This window comes from Simochromis diagramma, unplaced genomic scaffold (assembly GCF_900408965.1).
Source record: "Simochromis diagramma unplaced genomic scaffold, fSimDia1.1 OVJJ01000802.1, whole genome shotgun sequence".
In the NCBI taxonomy this organism is placed as follows: domain Eukaryota; kingdom Metazoa; phylum Chordata; class Actinopteri; order Cichliformes; family Cichlidae; genus Simochromis; species Simochromis diagramma.
Genome location: NW_024387492.1, coordinates 8,410,025 through 8,429,471, shown reverse-complemented (window position 1 = coordinate 8,429,471; position 19,447 = coordinate 8,410,025). Strand labels below are relative to the sequence as shown.

At 41.8% G+C, this 19,447-nt stretch overlaps 1 protein-coding gene across 1 annotated transcript; it reads right to left on the bottom strand.

The window, feature by feature from the left end:
- Positions 1-5,002: 5,002 nt before the first annotated feature.
- Positions 5,003-8,481, bottom strand: LOC120725061 (transcription factor Sox-7-like). The gene is made up of 3 exons (XM_040017706.1): positions 8,101-8,481; positions 7,705-7,957; positions 5,003-6,735 (listed from the first exon to the last, which is right to left on the bottom strand). The coding sequence occupies exons 2-3, from the start codon at positions 7,934-7,936 to the stop codon at positions 5,744-5,746; spliced, it is 1,224 nt and encodes a 407-aa protein (XP_039873640.1). The 5' UTR covers positions 7,937-7,957; positions 8,101-8,481; the 3' UTR covers positions 5,003-5,743.
- Between the last annotated feature and the right edge of the window lie 10,966 nt (positions 8,482-19,447).

Genomic DNA, 19,447 nt, shown 5'->3' with positions numbered 1-19,447 from the left:
ATATGCAACCAATTTCTAGTTTTTCCAAATTAGAAATTAGCCATTTACCTGGATATCACAAGTATCAATTAAGAATAGCAGTCATAAAATTAAGCATTGCAATCTATATTGTAACTAGCACAATGAAAACATGGATCAGCACAGGTAACGTCGCCCCGTTTATTCCCACACACGGTTTGAGTTCACACACAACAGATAAGCATGTTCTATCTCTTAAATGGAACAACCACATTGCAATTAGGAAGCACAATAGGAACATCCTCCTCCACATTTAGGTGAAGAGTTATACCACCCCAGGGAAAATCTGCAGCAGTCAAAAACAAGCCAGATAGCGCTGCAGCATACGTGCTATAGACCAGTGCAAGCCATGCTAGTAGAGAGAGAGGCACCAATGCAGGCCAGGCTGCAAAAATAGGACACGCTCTGCATTTTTGCAAACCTCATGTTAGGAAAAAAAAAAAAATCCATCTGTAGTAGTATACATAAGTGTTCATACCTTTTTATTTCTCTGTGCTGTTTCTGCTTTGAGATATTAAATAAACATTTTGAAAGCGCTCATAAAAGTTTACTGAAATGCACAGAGGAGAAAAAAAAGATTTTTCAGTCCCTTTTTTGTACATTCTGCAGTAGCGCGCAAGCTTTACCGCCTGTGCTGATTTGGTAATCAGGCCGTGCTTATGGGTAAATGGAAATCTAGCCTTCTCCTTCCCCGGGTTGGCAGCCATGTGCTGGCCTCCCTCTGTGCTTTTGCTGGTCGTCTGTATCTGCTTAGAACAGGTGCCGGATCCCGTTCAGCTGCAGCATTCACAGCACAGGTACGGGTGGGAGGCCCTTGGCTGCTCGTTCAGTCCCCCAAGTTTTCCAGGGGTCCCCATCTGTGTCCCCGCACATCCTCTGCCACATGGCACCTGTCCCTCGACGAGTCTGGTCCATTCTTCGTCCGGCGACGTACACGCCTGCCTGCCACCCCACACTCTGCCTGTTGTTGAGCCACAATGAGATGAAGAATAGCTGCACCCATAATCCCTTGCTGTGAGATGTGTGTGTGTGTGTTTGTTTGTGTGTGTGTGTGTGTGTTTTCCCTTCTTTTTCCTCCTTTGCCCAGATTCGGGGCCAAGTACAAATTGTAAACAGGTTATTATGCTGCTGTAACACACTCCAACTGGAAATGCACTCCAACAACATTTAGCGTTTGCTGATGTAAATGTGTCTTTATCCGTCACATAGAGTAGTTTAATTTGGTGGAAAGTTCAGTGCGTTTACCGCTGACGATGACGACGACGTTGTAATGGGTTTGCTGTTTTGTGTGCTCGCAAAGCTTTGCAGGAAAATTCCATCAGAATTGCTCGGAACAATAAGTTTGCTCCACTGAGCAGCAAAAGAGAAATCTATTTTGAGGAGAGGTCACTTGTGATCACACAGCATTCAGCAGGAGCAGCTAGATAATTCAAATGCACTATATTTTTACACAGGACGTAGGTTTAAACAGCGTCTTAGTCTCCATGGTATGCCTTAGTCACGTAAAACAAATCAGCCACATCCTCTTGGCCTATAGTTAATGCTAACAACGTCATATAGCGCAAATGTTCATCATCCAAATATGACGATACTGGACGCTCCCTCTCTAGCTACACAATAGACTTTAGTCCAACCAGACAGACAGCCTCCTCAGTTCCTCCAGAGGACACAATATCCAAAGTGATCACTGATCACCTCGGTCCCAGCAGATGGATAATACTTTACACAGCTGCGAAAGCTCTGGGCTCCGTCCACCCACACCAAGCTTTTCTCTGTTACCTTGACAGTTAGTGTTGCATTGGACCAGTGAGTTGTTTGTTTGCCCAGGGAAGTGACATGACGGCAGAGGAGGAAATAGGAAACATAACAGACTACCTGACAGACTCATTCCATGGGCTTGACCTGAGACTGGAGCTGAGCCAGCCAGCAATCAGAGAGAAATAACAAGAGGAGCCTTTTTTGTTTGTTCAGTCTATATCCTTAAAATCATTGAAATTGTAAATTTGTGATCCTGCACATGTGTCAAAAATAAAATCAACAGAATTAAAGGTATTATTAAACTCGGCCGGGGTGGAGAAATCAGCTGTAAGAGGAAAAACTTAACTGCGCATGTGTGCATTAAATCTAAAATTTACATGATTCACCACCGCTGGTTGACACGTCATTTTGTCTTTCCGTTCTTGATGATTTATTGCAGTTGGGAAAACAGCAATGGCCGTCTTTGGATTTCAGCAGATGGCTCTGACTAAAGGTTTAGAGTGCTGATGAGTCAACTTCGAGCAAGGACAAAAATTGAAGATGACAAACTGAGTGTTTCCCGTAACTTCCCAGAACCTTAAAATCGCAGAATCCACAAATCTCAGCAAACAATCCAAATTATGTAGCTCCTGTGGGCATTTCACAGGAGTGACGCTGGCATGCTAATCACTTCATTATCAATGCAAAATTCAAACCAATTGGTGTGCAATAGTTTGGCATCGGAGATGAGTTTGAGATTTAAAAAAATTGCTATTTATTACCTGGCTGCATGCGTTAGTCAAAAACAGCATGGCTTGGAATGTAATTGTTATTTGCATATGTGTGGAGTTTGAACTTGTTGGTTTAAACCACTTTCATAAATGGAAGCTATGTATCTCTCAATTTATGAAAATTCAAATAAGCTGAACCTATAAATTAGGGGTGTCAAACATAAGGCCTGGGGCCCAGAATTGGCCCACCGAAGACACCAAACTGGTCCACTGGACAGTTTTGGAAATTTTGAAGGAGGGAATATATTTTAGACTTTATCTGTGTCTGCTTTGATACCTCTTTTATTTCCACTCGTCCTACTCCAAAGTGAAAGTAACAGATAATCAATTAAATGATGGGGAGTTCATGTTTTTTTCACCATTTACTATAGAAATGTATTATTTATGCAGTGGGTTCACAAGAAGAAAAAAAAACCCAAAAAGGGCACATTCTGTCAAATAAAAAACAGTTTTTGTTTTATAACTGCTGGAGAGTAATTTTACACATGTATTTCTTACAAGTTAAGCCCAAAGCAGCACTTCTTTATCATGTGGAAAAAGACAGATGTTTTTCTTGAAATTGTTGTTCTTTTTCTTGAATTAAAATACCTCAATGATTAAACGTTTAGTTAAACTTCTCTGCACTGACAGAAACAGGATTTTTACTGCTCTGGCTCACTTAAGATCAAAGTTGGCTGTACATGACCTACAATGTAAAATGAGTTTGACATTCCTGTTTTAAATGATAACAGCTAAATAAAGCATTGAGAAAAAAATATTAATTAGAAAAATGTATTGTATAATAATAAAAAGCCAGGACTGTGTCTGTAATTTAGGAAAACTACTTCATGTATATTTATGTGTGTATATTATTAGGCCCTTTAGCTGTTGCTGAAATCTACTACCACTGAAAAAAAACAGCCTCCTTCATTCTGAACAAACTTCTGCTTTGTTCTGTAATTTATGTCAGATGATACTCGGTTGATGCTTGCGTTTTTGTCCTTGTCACGGCGTCCTACCCTGAGGTGGTGGATTTGATTGTTGAGACATTGCTGGTCATCTTTACCAAGGGAGTCTGCACTAGCACCCCGAGCTGACCTTGACACTTGTGAGGCTGATGCCCCATCAGCGATTCCCTTCTCACCTTAAATGCCTGGGGCACCACCCGTCCGACAATCAGAATATGGTTGCGTGCATATTGACCCTCCACAGAGTTTCAAACCCTGCAGCTACAGAGGGTAATGATGTAACCTCAGAGAAATGAACACCAATACCAGCCGGCTGCAAAGACGAGTATATGATGAATGTTGTCATTCTGGCGCGTTTTATCACATCTGCCATGAGCTGTGTCAGAAAATACACAATTGTGGTTGACTGTGGGTAACTATAGGGGTCAGAGTTAGTGCGTGTGCTCACTACAACTGTTGTTTCAGGATAACAAGCCTGCTTTAAGCTCATTATTGTGTATGTTTGTGTGATGTGTCTTTATGTTTGTGGTCAAGGTACAATAGGCCAGGTTGACAGAGACTTTCCCCGAAAAATAGTGGATAAGTAAGATGCTAATCAACACGGCACCGTTTCCTCCCGCTGCTGAACAGCGGGTTCCCTTCCCTCACTCTGACTCTTTAATGCAGGGCCCAGCCAGGCCCAAACATCCTGACGGAGAGAGGCTTTTCCCTTATCAGTCAGGAAACACCGCTCCTCCGCCACATCCTCTTTACAAGAAGCACGACTCAACCATTCCCAAAAAATGCAGGAAGACCAGCCAGACTCCAGGATTTGTCAAAAGCCCCCTGAATTCCTTTTATCAAAAAAAGAAAAATTCAAGAGAACAGAGAGGTTGAGAAGGGGAGGAGTGGAGAGTTTGGAGGTGGGGGGGGAAGGTAAAACAGTAATTTTTTTTACTTATTTTTTCCACAGATTACGAAAGGTCTGCATCAGCAAGATATAACGTGGGGTGAGGGGGTGGGTGTAGAAGGGGGGGGTCCAGCGTGCCGAAGAATGGAACCCAGAATAAGACTATAGGAAAACAAAGGATGGTTGAGATGGAGGCGGGCGCCGACGAATGTGCCTGTTTTACACTAATCCTCTGAACCGGGATGAAATGAAAGCGAGAGGAGACGGATGGAGAAAGATGATGTAGGGTGGAAAAAGCCAGCAGGGGAGTGGGTGTGTAGAATGGGCCTCTCACAGCTAGACAGAGCCTGAAATAGAAGAATACACGGTGTGACACTCAATTCAAAGATGGATGTGATCTTTCTCCCCCCGCCTCCCCGATTTGTTCATGGAGACTAGCAGGACTCCTGCTATCCTCAGTTTTTTTTTTTATTTAGAAATCTAAATGTATTTATTAGGACTTAACTAGCACTGCCTGAACTTACCTTCCCCAGGTCAGATATGAATCTCCTGTTTATAAGAGATGCTCAAAATTGTGCCTTTTAAAAATCTGCAGGCTCATTATCCAAGCAGCAAATGCCTTAATATAAAAATTGACCTTTATTTTTAAATTATTGTCTTTCACAAACCTAAATCAGCATACAGTTACAGTTAGCATTATTATTTTTCATTGTAGAGGTCGATTATATATTATTAAGTACTTGAGAAGAAGTATAAACGCCTTTCTGTCATCATCATATACATCACTTTGTTAAATTGCATAAGAAATGTCCAAACTAAAACCTCATTCAATTACAACTACTGAGGTAAGACTCCCAAACTAATGAGAGCAGGAACATGATACAAACATTCGAATGGAAAGCGCTGATAAGAGCATTACAGTTAGCATTTATGCAAAACATCAAAGGACTTAAATTAGCTTCTAAAAAGCATCTGTACATGCCTCGCTGGCAACAGTAACTGGTGACATTTACAAGTGGACAAACAAGTCTTTTGTCTTTCTTTTTTTTTCCGACTGTTTTACTGGTTTAGAGATTTCATGACAACTGGAGGTGGCATACTGTAAGTGTTTTGTGTCTGCATCCCTGAGGTGTCCATCTCCTTCTCTTCACAGTCCTCCAATTGCTCTTTGTTCTTTCCCTGGCTCCAGACAATCATATTGCTCTGTAATCAGTTCAGTTTTAATCATGGTTGGATTCATTTGCCCTTAGATGCTAAGGGTTTCCCTTTTATCAGCACCCAAGTGCAACATCGTCCTAAATTTCTTCAACCTTTGTAGTGTCTTTGATCAGTCACGCATTCAATAGGAGTTGTGACCACGCTTACGAGATGCCATAGTTGTTGTAGTAGGCCGCCGTCGCGTCTGCTAGCACGGAAATGAGGCTGGTTTCTGTGGAGCTGCTGGGACACGTAGTGGCAGAAGTGGTGGCGGCAGATGCCACCTGGATGTGTCCTGTAACGGTCATGCCGCTGCCCTGCTCCGGGTGGAAGCCGCTCGCGGTAGAGTTCAGGTACTGGTCAAACTCATTGCGGTCCACTTCACCGAGAAGCTCAGCTTGGCTCAGCTGGTCTAGAGTCTCCAGGTGACCTTGTGTCTCTGGTGGGGGGGACAGCTGACCCAGGTGGCCCTGGTGGACCCCGTGGTGAATCTGGGGGAAAGGTGGGGAGCTGTAAAAAGACAGGGGTGGGCCAGGGATCAGTCCACTGCCACCTCCAGTTTGGGACATGTGAGAGATGTGACCTAAGTGTGAGCCCCCACAGTGAATCTGGGCGTGAGTGTAATCAGAGTGGTAAGGGGGCGGGCTGCCCATGTGTGTCTGATTCTGGTGGTGCTCGTCTGGACAGGAGACTGAGGAAGAACAGGAAACAGAGGAGCTACTAGATGTTGAGTAATAAGAGGGGGGTATTTGCTCGTGGTCCACCGCATCTAACGGGGACATCTCAGGAGGGGTGGGCAGGCCGTAAGGGTAGGTGTCGAAGCTGCTGTTGGAGCCAGCCGGGTCTCTGAAGCTTCTGACGCTGGGCAGAGCAGGGCTGGAGCTGGAAAAGCTGGTGACGGCTCCATTAGGGCTGCCCTCGTCTTTGTCGAGGGGGTGGCAGAGGGCTCGTTGATCTGGCAGAGTGCTGTGGTCAGGAGCCAGCCCGCTCAGGAGGAACCCAGGGTCGACTCGCTTGCAGATGCGTTTCAGCTGTTTCTTCCGGCGAGGCCGGTACTTGTAGTTGGGGTAGTCCTGCATGTGCTGCACCCGAAGCCTCTCTGCTTCCTCAACATAGGGCCTCTTCTGAGGGGGAGTGAGGGCCTTCCATGACTTGCCTGAATGCAGAGGAAGAAGAAAAAAAAATCTCAATCTGAATATGGTTCAACAAGTTATAAAATGCAATATATATGCACTAGTTTAGCAGTCTTTATTATTATAAAATAAATCAGCATCTTTTAACTTACAAACAATTTATAAATAACTGCAATTTTATTTTTTTTTAAGTTACAGAATCACATTTCTTTTAATTCACAAGTAAAATATCCAGTTCTGAAAATAAGGCAATTAGAAACGTTGGCAGGCTACGGAAAAAATAAACCCCATTGTTTAGAAATCGCAGTCTAAATTAACGTCTCAGGTTTGTGATCATAAACAAGAAAGAAAATCAGTGTTTAATTTCACCGCAACTTTCTGGGTCTTTTGTAGCTCTGAATTACATTTAAGAAACTTACCAACACGCATTAAATGTCCGCTTTCAAGCCGAACGTCAGTTTTTAAAGATAAATACAAAAATAGACACATGTGGGCCTCACAGATTATTTCCGATTTCCGCAAGTGCCAGATTTAAAGCTTAACCTTTACCAATAATCTAAGAAGCAGCATAAAACGCTAATTTTTCTCCGCTTCTGTCTTCTGCCTCTTAACGAATTTACTGCAAACTAAACTAAACTAAATACACGCGGATTCTGGCGATGCGCTTTTGAAGGCAACTCTAACTGCGGCGCAGTTTCATTTACTTTAAGAAAGACAATGGGCAATTTATTCCAATTAAATTTAAAAAAAAGTTTTAACACGTTTTTTTATGTCATTTTAAATAAAGCAGCTCATTTGGCACTGCTGGATACGTGTATTAAAACGTGTTTTACTACAACCGAGGCCTAAGAGAGGAAAAGTAAGTAGAAGTGAAGTGTGTAATAAGTAGCTTAAAAATAATAATTATAATGATGATGATGATGACAATAATAATAATAACAATAATAATAATAATAACAAAACTCGTAACTTTAAATAACTTTTTTCCTCACCCAACATCTTGCTGAGCTCGGCATTGTGCAGGTCAGGATTTTGAATCGCCAGCCGTTTGCGCTCATCTTTGGCCCAAACCATGAACGCGTTCATGGGTCGTCTGATCCGCGGCTCCGGCGCCTTTTCCCCGGCATTCCTGTGAGGACCATGCCCGTCGGCTCCGTCTCCGTCTCCCGGAGGACACTCGAAGGACTCCGGCCACGACGAGTACGCGCTGATGAGAGCAGCCATCTGCGCGCTCTCCTCTGCAAACTTACGATGCGCGTCTCTCAGAGAAGTTGTGTTCTCACTGTCGGCTAATTAAGCGACCGAGAAACTACACAGACATGCTTAAGTAATAATAATAATGAGAATAATAGTACAATTAAAACTCCACGGCTGCTTGACTCACTCACTGGATCGCTACGGATTTGGGAGAAAGCACAGATGTGCTCAGGCAGCGGCTCCTCTTCTGAGTTATGGTTCAGTCTTTCCTGGTGGATGGGAGGAAGCGCTTTATATTTGACTAGCAGGTTCCAGGAAAAAAAACCCGCAGGACTCTCGGCTCCTCCTTGATTGTAAGTTGCGCCCCGTGGAAGGGAAGAGAGAGAGAGAGCGCAACATCTCAACACTACCAACTCTTTAAACTCGCCTCTCTACAAAACAGCACTTTCTTCCTCTGACAGATATCCCATTTAAGAGATAGGTCAACTCATAAAAGTAATTCATGATTCTTTCGAGCTACTGATCACCGTTTGATCATCATCAGCTGGATTTTCACACAGGAAAATAAATACTTTGCAAACCTCATTGTTGTTTCCTTGTTACAGGTGCATTAATGCTCACGTGTAATGATGAAAAAGAGGGTTTTGCAATTTTAGAGTTTTTAGGAGTTGACAAGGAAACCTTCGTAGAAAACACACCTAACCTGCTTTTGCAGTCTACGCAAGGCTTTACTCACCAGACTAAACTGGTTAACTGGTGTTTCCAGATTTCCACTGAACTCCAAGAGCAAGCAGCGTGACAAGTAAAACGAACACATACCTTTTAAAACTGAGGGAGGACAAAAACAAAACAATTTTTATTTAAATTACTGTACCTTGAAAAATACTTTGGTCATGTTTTTGTAGTCCTTAATAGTTTTGAGTGAACTATGTTTTCACAATTAATCTTCTCATGCTCCCACAAAGAATCGTGATGAGTCTTTTTCTGAAGTTGGGGATGTAGATTAATTTCTGGAACCTGTAAAGAGACCACATCACACACACACACACACACACTACAAACAAATCAGTTTCCTCCTGTGGCAAGAAGCGGCTGCATATCAAATCCTGGAGTTCCTGTTGACAGGATACTCTTGGGCTGTAGCCATGGAGCAGCTCCCACTCTCTCACAAACACACTTGTCAAGCCCGGACGCTGATCACAGGTCAGATAGCGTCTTGATCTATATCACGCATGCAGACTACACACTGCAGGAACACTTCTTTTTTCCTTGCAGGTTGAGTTCACAGGCATCAATGTTAAGTTGCAATATGCATCTTTCGGTTGGGTGGCTGTGCCTGCTCCTTACACATCAAACTGAAGTGTCAGCTTTGTGTGAAACTTGCAGTGCACAGGAACAGGATACGGCACCTGAAGCCACAGATTGTGTGTGGAGCAGGCACATCGGTGATATATAGCGCCACACTTCCTCTTGCTTGTCTGACAGGGGTCACACATTGATGTGTAGTCAAAGTGCCAGTGAAAGTCAGCATGGAAGGAAAGTGAACGTGCGAGATCAAGAGCTAAACATCACATTTGCAATTTGGAATTAAAACACATGAGAGCTCAAAGTTGAGGGATACTGAAATGACTAATAGCTCCTGGTATTAACCGCTGTGTGGGTGAGAGCTGTATCAGCCTGCTGTTCACCCTCTAGAAGACATGTGGCTACTGAAGACCTGGCGGGGTCTGACTCCATACCAGACGACTGCAATTTTTTAAATCGAGCTATTTCAAACCTATTTATTAATAGACTTTTGTGTTATTCTAAAAGTAAAAGCTTTGTCACCTGTCATGCATGGCCTACTGCTACACTTCCCAAGATGTGGTAACTAACTGAATTGCATAATCCACAGCTATTGATTGCAGAGGAAAAGATAACCCGAGACGTCTTTTCGTCACAGGATGACCAATCACACATCTTCCTTTCAGAAGTTTCCGTAAAACCTAAAATAGAGACGAGGAATACTTACAAGTGTTTTCATGTGCAAGACTGGAACGTCTTAGTTCCCTTTTCCTCCTTTGAACTCATACCAGAACTACTGCTGAACAAGACAGACTAGTTGTTAAGGCTGTCATAATTCGGAAAGATTTCATAACATTGTGCGTCACATTTGAAGTGGAAAAGGTGAATCTTCCAGAAACCACCTGTGTTTGAATATACCTGTGTGAATTTCTTTTTACTTTTTGAAATCTCTACAACCAAGCAGATTTTTTACCTCATCTCTTTCTTAATGTTTTTTTTTTTAAGTGCTCTTACAGTGCGCCGTGCAAAAATCTTGACCCATCTGGCGTTTTAATCCCACATTGCTTCAATAATGTTGAGCCCTGGGGAGGCCAATCCATGAATGATAGGGTTCCACTGTGTGTTTTCTATCCAGTTAATGCTTTTACTGCATTGGCAATGGGTTTGCGATCATTGTCGTGCTGAAAAAATGAAGCTGTTGCCTCTAATACAGTGGTGTCCAAACCCAGGCCTCAAGGGCCAGTGTCCTGCAGGTTTTAGACGTGTCCTTGGTCCATTACAGCTGATTTAAATGGCTAAATTACCTCCTCAACATTTCTTGAAGTTCTCCAGAAGCCTGGTAATTAACTAATCATTTGATTCAGGTGTGCAGACCTAGAGGTGAGCTCTAAAACCTGCAGGACCACCAGCCCTCGAAGCCTGGGAGCTGGCCACGCTTCTCTAATCGGTTTACACTCACTCTCTCCTGACCTCCTCCATAGATTAGTTGATTTTGATGACCAAATTTTTCTAATTTGGATTCATCACTCCCTAAGTTGCAGTTGATCTGTAGTCCAGTTCTTGGGTTTATTCACTGCGCCATAAACCATTTCCAGTGTGGATAAAAGAAGGCAGAGCATTCTCAGTCTTTCTATGGCGCATATGGCAGCCTCGTTCGTCGCGCCCCAGGGCAGTGTGCTAAATGAAGCTTGCCTCCACCATGGTTGAATGTGAGAGTGATGAATGTGCATTGAAAGCGCTCGTGCTGAAAAGCGCTTAGAAATTCCATTATTATTTTTGTTTATCTGTTGTTCCTTCTTTTTTGTTTTTAAAGACTTCTTGTCCAGTTTTCTCACATGTTGAAGGACAGACTGCACACCATGCTCAGATACGTCAGGTTTTCAGGGAATCACCTTGTTGGTACAAAACTATTACTTTATGCTTGTCAAACAGTGTCGTTTTTCATTAGATTCCACTAAAGAAATGGGAACAAAGTATGTTCTTACTGCAAGCTGTCGGTAATAATCAAATTCAAAATTGGTTCTTTATCAAGTTATATCTTATGTAGAAGCTCTGGTTCATCATGCAAGTTTTTTTTATGGCTGAGTGATTCATAGGTCAGTAATAAGTGGTTAATAAATGGCCAGGGGAGGGGGTGAATTTACGTACACATTATACATACACTAACAAATACAATCCTCTGAAAATGGTCAGGTACAAGTATTGGATTGAAACAAAGTGGAAGAGCAGCCAAAGAAAAGCTTTGCCTGGAGGACTATTGCTCAAGAGCACTTAAAAAAGTAAGAAGAAAAGAGTTTAACTCATTGGAAGCAAAACAAAGAAATCAGAGGTGTCTCAATACTTTTGCACAACATTTCTCTTGACCTATGGAGAAAAAAAAAAAGGGACACATTCAAAGGGTGATGGACATTTGGATTTATTAAAAAAAAAAAAAAAAACCTTCTGTAGAACTCAAAATAGTCAAGAATTCTTTCATATATCTGCCAAAGCATTATCAAAGTACATCAGTCATGTGACATCAAAGAGAAAACATGTTTCCGTTTCATTTTGTAAAGCTGACAGAAGTTGTCTGAGTCACTCTAATAAAATGAAGGGGCATCAAAAGTGGTGGGAAAAAATAAACCACTGTGAAAATGGGCAAATAGTAATGCATTTACATATAAGATGGTAAATATACAAAATTATATTTTCCAAAAAATGCATTTTAAGATCTGCCACGTTTCCTATGATACTCATTTTAATTCATTGGGCAAGAGAATTCATAGAATGAAGCACATGTATCATCTAAATATTATTTTTATTTTAAAAAGGGATTAGACAACAGCCATGTCAACTTCTCTCTATATTAAATACATTTTTAAACATAGCTGTATGTCTATCCCACTTTAATATCTGAGCAGTAAATATGAGGCTAACTTTGCTAAAGATTGGAAACAGGAAAATGGCTAGTCCAGGTGTACCCTTCTGACTTGAACACTGGTGGTAAAACATGTTGGGGGTTTTATGGGAAGCTCCAGACCTTTTTCCTAGTTTGTATTTCCTGTTGAGCCATGATAGTGGTGTTTTTATTCTCATCTCACTGTCAGCAAGATGTCCATACTATCTCCTCCTACAGCAGTGTGTTCCAGAGGCCACCAGTGCAAGGTTGAGGCTTTTTATAGGCTGCTTCAAGGTTTTTTCCAGTGACAAACACTCCCTATCAGTTGTTTTTTTTTTTTTTTCCTACAGTCACTATCTAAAGAATAATAATAAGAAAAAAAAACCCAGCATCAATGGATGCTTTAACAGATTATTATGGTGTGTATATACAAGGCATTTAATTTCATAATACAAGTACCCCCTTAGGAGTCAGGAGAATAGTGCAGTACTGAGTCACCCTGCCCTAATGTAAACCCTGCTCTTGATGCTTCCTTTTCTTTTTCTTTTTGGATTTCTTTTCCACCAGCTCTTCCTTCCCGTCTTCTGTTGCTACACTGTCCACCTCATCTCTGTTCTTCTTCTTCTTTTTCTGCACTGTATTCAAATTTAGCGTTTCATCCTCTGCGGGCTCGTGTCCATTTAGTAGCTCACTTTGCTCACTGCGTTTTTTAAGCTTTTCTTCTTGGTTTGTAATTCTTCACACTCAGTGCTACAGGTGGAGCTACAGTTTTCATTTACTACTTCTTCACTTCTGCCATTTTTCTCTTTTCTTTTTTTCTTTGAACGTTCTTTCTCTTGATCCTCTTTGTCCTCTACTGCAGCAGGGTGTGCTACACTGCTCTTCTGCCACCTCATCTGCAGCCTTTTTCTTCTTCTTCTTCTTCTTCTTTTTGGGCTCTTCTGTATCATCATTGCTGTTGTGGTTGAGGCCGACTTCCTCAGATGCATTTGATGTCTCAGGAGTATCTGCATTCTGGGCCCCACGAGCCTTTTTCAGCTGAGCCATACGCTGTGCAAAGTACTCCTGCATAGTGAGAGTACTCGTGACAGTCTTAGTGATGGCTTCTGGGTCCTGGTCAGAAGGATCAGGATTCACGCCGTCCTCCGCCTCACCCTGCGAGTCACTGCTGTTGCTCTCCTAAACCACAAAGACACGAGTAAGAAGGCAGAGTCAGGCTTTGATGCATCACTTTGAGAATCTACACAGATAAAGACAACAACCAATGGTAGAGCGAGGGGGGGGGCTTAAGTGGTCGTCAATCAACATGTAAAAATTACCACGGCAGACTTCAGTGAGTGAAAAGAAAGAGCACACAACAGGATGCTAATTTAACAATAGGTGTTAAAGCCTTAAAATAAGCACTGAACCACATTATCACCCAGTCATTAATAATCTTCATAAATCCATCAATCCAGCTGTGGGTGTTTGTCACAGTTAGCTTCTTAAACAGTCACCTATCAGTGATGGCTCACAATAAAGAATTTCAGGTACTTCCATTATTTCTAGTATGTTTCTAAATTCAACAGTCCAAAAATCATCTTCTATTTTGTAATTGTTGCATAATTTCCCTCCTAACATTGATCCTTGCTCATACCGAGGCTGCGAGCTCGTGGCTGGCTCTGCTTACTGAATGTAAGTGAGAGGTGCTCGCATCAGTCATCGTCCCCATGTTGATCGTAAAGGTTAAAAAGTAGGACAGTTAAGACTCATTCTGCCGGACCTTTAGGCTCCACATTAAAAGGGGACAACTTTACAACTGTGAGGAACAACTACACTCCAGATTTTTAACTCCACAGCATGAACAATTTGTCACCTCACCCCTGTGAGCCATTGTCTTCATTTTCCTAATGGCCTACTCAATGCATAATGATTTGTTCAGAAGAATACAGAAGCTCCTCTTGAGGATCACACCAAACAATATAGCCTTTCCATATTACCTTGGAGATGGTGAATTATTAGATGGCATTTTTCAAACCCTACAGAAGTGGACAATTGCATGGCATATTCTGTTGAATGTTAAATAGTTTGTTTTTAATGAAATATGATCATCGCACCCCTCCTTGCCCTTGCTGAAATTAGGAGGAATAAAAATCTCATTCTAAAACCATTTACTCTTTGATAGTTTTATTTTGTATCATCCACAAACTCATTGTGGTTGCTGTGTGTGGTAACTAACTGAATTGCATAATCCACAGCATTGATTGCAGAGGAAAGATACCCGAGACGTCTTTTCGTCACAGGATGACCAATCACCATCTTCACTTTCAGAAGTTTCCGTAAAACCTAAAATAGAGACGAGGAATACTACAGTGTTTTCATGTGCAAGACTGGACGTCTTAGTTTCCCTTTTCCTCCTTTGACTCATACCAGACGACTGCTGAACAAGACAGACTAGTTGTTAAGCTGTCATATTCGGAAGATTTCATAACATTGTGCGTCACATTTGAAGTGGAAAAGGTGAATCTTCCAGAAACCACCTGTGTTTGAATATACCTGTGTGAATTTCTTTTACTTTTTGAAATCTCTACAACCAAGCAGATTTTTTACCTCATCTCTTCTTAGGTTTTTTTTTTAAGTGCTCTTACAGTGCGCCGTGCAAAAATCTTGACCCATCTGGCGTTTTAATCCCACATTGCTTCAATAATTTTGGCCCTGGGGGAGGCCAATCCATGAATGATAGAGTTCCACTGTGTTTTCTATCCAGTTATGCTTTTACTGCATTGGCAGTGGGTTTGCGATCATGTCGTGCTGAAAAAATGAAGCTGTTGCCTCTAATACAGTGTTGTCCAAACCCAGGCCTCAAGGGCCAGTGTCCTGCAGGTTTTAGACGTGTCCTTGGGTCCATACAGCTGATTTAAATGGCTAAATTACCCCCTCAACATTTCTTGAAGTTCTCCCAGAAGCCTGGTAATTAACTAATCATTTTGATTCAGGTGTGCAGACCTAGGGTGAGCTCTAAAACGCCAGGACACCAGCCCTCGAAGCCGGAGCTGGCCAGCCTGCTCTAATAGGTTTTACACTCACTCTCTCCTGACCTCCATAGATTAGTTGATTTTGATGACCAAAATTTTCTAATTTGGATTCATAACTCCCTAAGTTGCAGTTGATCTTAGTCCAGTTCTTGGGTTTACTTCAGCCGCTTCCATAAAACCATTTCAACTTCAGTGGGATCAAATGAAGGGCCAGATGCATCTTTCAGTCTTTACTGTTTATCTGTTGTTCCTTCTTTTTTTTTTTTTAAAGACCTTGTCCAGTTTTCTCACATGTTGAAGGACAGACTGCACACCATGCCGATACGTCAGGTTTCAGGGAATCACCTTGTTGGTACAAAACTATATTATGCTTGTCAAACAGTGTCGTTTTTCATTAGATTCCACTAAAGAAATGGGAACAAAGTATGTTCTTACTGCAAGCTGTCGGTAAAATCAAATTCAAATTGGTTTTTTATCAAGTTATTTTATGTAGAAGCTCTGGTTCATCATGCAAGTTTTTTTATGGCTGAGTGATTCATAGGTCAGTAATAAGTGGTTAATAAATGGCCAGGGAGGGGTGAATTTACGTACACATTATACATACACTAAAAAACAATCCCCTGAAAATGGGTCAGGTACAAGATGGACTGAAACAAAAGTGGAAGAGCAGCCAAAGAAAAGCTTTGCCTGAGGACTATTGCTCAAGAGCACTTAAAAAAGTAAGAAGAAAAGAGTTAAACTCATGGAGACAAAACAAAGAAACAGAGGTGTCTCAATACTTTTGCACAACATTCTCTTGACCTATGGAGAAAAAAAAAAGGGACACAGGCTTCTGTCTTCTGCCTCTTAACGAATTTACTGCAAACTAAACTAACCTAAATACACGCGGATTCTGGCGATGCGCTTTTGAAGGCAACTCTAACTGCGGCGCAGTTTCATTTACTTAAGAAAGACAATGGGCAATTATATTCCAATTAAATTTAAAAAAAGTTTTTAACACGTTTTTTTTATGTCATTTTAAATAAAGCAGCTCATTTGGCACTGCTGGATACGTGTATTAAAACGTGTTTTACTACAACCGAGGCCTAAGAGAGGAAAAGTAAGTAGAAGTGAAGTGTGTAATAAGTAGCTTAAAAATAATAATTATAATGATGATGATGATGATGACAATAATAATAATAACAATAATAATAATAATAACAAAACTCGTAACTTTAAATAACTTTTTTTCCTCACCCAAACATCTTGCTGAGCTCGGCATTGTGCAGGTCAGGATTTTGAATCGCCAGCCGTTTTGCGCTCATCTTTGGCCCAAACCATGAACGCGTTCATGGGTCGTCTGATCCGCGGCTCCGGCGCCTTTTCCCCGGCATTCCTGTGAGGACCATGCCCGTCGGCTCCGTCTCCGTCTCCCGGAGGACACTCGAAGGACTCCGGCCACGACGAGTACGCGCTGATGAGAGCAGCCATCTGCGCGCTCTCCTCTGCAAACTTACAATGCGCGTCTCTCAGAGAAGTTGTGTTCTCACTGTCGGCTAATTAAGCGACCGAGAAACTACACAGACATGCTTAAGTAATAATAATAATGAGAATAATAGTACAATTAAAACTCCACGGCTGCTTGACTCACTCACTGGATCGCTACGGATTTGGGAGAAAGCACAGATGTGCTCAGGCAGCGGCTCCTCTTCTGAGTTAGGGTTCAGTCTTTCCTGGTGGATGGAGGAAGCGCTTTATATTTGACTAGCAGGTTCCAGGAAAAAAACCCGCAGGACTCTCGGCTCCTCCTTGATTGTAAGTTGCGCCCCGTGGAAGGGAAGAGAGAGAGAGAGCGCAACATCTCAACACTACCAACTCTTTAAACTCGCCTCTCTACAAAACAGCACTTTCTTCCTCTGACAGATATCCCATTTAAGAGATAGGTCAACTCATAAAAGTAATTCATGATTCTTTCGAGCTACTGATCACCGTTTGATCATCATCAGCTGGATTTTCACACAGGAAAATAAATACTTTGCAAACCTCATTGTTGTTTCCTTGTTACAGGTGCATTAATGCTCACGTGTAATGATGAAAAAGAGGGTTTTGCAATTTTAGAGTTTTTAGGAGTTGACAAGGAAACCTTCGTAGAAAACACACCTAACCTGCTTTTGCAGTCTACGCAAGGCTTTACTCACCAGACTAAACTGGTTAACTGGTGTTTCCAGATTTCCACTGAACTCCAAGAGCAAGCAGCGTGACAAGTAAAACGAACACATACCTTTTAAAACTGAGGGAGGACAAAAACAAAACAATTTTTATTTAAATTACTGTACCTTGAAAAATACTTTGGTCATGTTTTTGTAGTCCTTAATAGTTTTGAGTGAACTATGTTTTCACAATTAATCTTCTCATGCTCCCACAAAGAATCGTGATGAGTCTTTTTCTGAAGTTGGGGATGTAGATTAATTTCTGGAACCTGTAAAGAGACCACATCACACACACACACACACACACACTACAAACAAATCAGTTTCCTCCTGTGGCAAGAAGCGGCTGCATATCAAATCCTGGAGTTCCTGTTGACAGGATACTCTTGGGCTGTAGCCATGGAGCAGCTCCCACTCTCTCACAAACACACTTGTCAAGCCCGGACGCTGATCACAGGTCAGATAGCGTCTTGATCTATATCACGCATGCAGACTACACACTGCAGGAACACTTCTTTTTTCCTTGCAGGTTGAGTTCACAGGCATCAATGTTAAGTTGCAATATGCATCTTTCGGTTGGGTGGCTGTGCCTGCTCCTTACACATCAAACTGAAGTGTCAGCTTTGTGTGAAACTTGCAGTGCACAGGAACAGGATACGGCACCTGAAGCCACAGATTGTGTGTGGAGCAGGCACATCGGTGATATATAGCGCCACACTTCCTCTTGCTTGTCTGACAGGGGTCACACATTGATGTGTAGTCAAAGTGCCAGTGAAAGTCAGCATGGAAGGAAAGTGAACGTGCGAGATCAAGAGCTAAACATCACATTTGCAATTTGGAATTAAAACACATGAGAGCTCAAAGTTGAGGGATACTGAAATGACTAATAGCTCCTGGTATTAACCGCTGTGTGGGTGAGAGCTGTATCAGCCTGCTGTTCACCCTCTAGAAGACATGTGGCTACTGAAGACCTGGCGGGGTCTGACTCCATACCAGACGACTGCATGTTTTTAAATCGAGCCTATTTCCAAACCTATTTATTAATAGACTTTTGTGTTATTCTAAAAGTAAAAGCTTTGTCACCTGTCATGCATGGCCTACTGCTACACTTCCCAAGATCATCCTTTTAGTTTCAAAATAAGTGAGGAAACAGAGGTAAGTGGACAATTGCATGGCATATTCTGTTAATGTTAAATAGTTTGTTTTTAATGAAATATGATCATCGCACCCCCTCCGTGCCCTTGCTGAAATTTAGGAGGAATAAAAATCTACATTTCTAAAACCATTTACTCTTTGATAGTTTTATTTTGTATCTATCCACAAACTCATTGTGGTTTCTGTGTGTGGTAACTAACTGAATTGCATAATCCACAGCTATTGATTGCAGAGGAAAAGATACCCGAGACGTCTTTTCGTCACAGGATGACCAATCACCATCTTCACTTTCAGAAGTTTCCGTAAAACCTAAAATAGAGACGAGGAATACTACAGTGTTTTCATGTGCAAGACTGGACGTCTTAGTTTCCCCTTTTCCTCCTTTGACTCATACCAGACGACTGCTGAACAAGACAGACTAGTTGTTAAGCTGTCATATTCGGAAGATTTCATAACATTGTGCGTCACATTTGAAGTGGAAAAGGTGAATCTTCCAGAAACCACCTGTGTTTGAATATACCTGTGTGAATTTCTTTTTACTTTTTGAAATCTCTACAACCAAGCAGATTTTTTACCTCATCTCTTTCTTAATGTTTTTTTTTTAAGTGCTCTTACAGTGCGCCGTGCAAAAATCTTGACCCATCTGGCGTTTTAATCCCACATTGCTTCAATAATGTTGAGCCCTGGGGAGGCCAATCCATGAATGATAGGGTTCCACTGTGTGTTTTCTATCCAGTTAATGCTTTTACTGCATTGGCAATGGGTTTGCGATCATTGTCGTGCTGAAAAAATGAAGCTGTTGCCTCTAATACAGTGGTGTCCAAACCCAGGCCTCAAGGGCCAGTGTCCTGCAGGTTTTAGACGTGTCCTTGGTCCATTACAGCTGATTTAAATGGCTAAATTACCTCCTCAACATTTCTTGAAGTTCTCCAGAAGCCTGGTAATTAACTAATCATTTGATTCAGGTGTGCAGACCTAGGGTGAGCTCTAAAACCTGCAGGACACCAGCCCCCGAAGC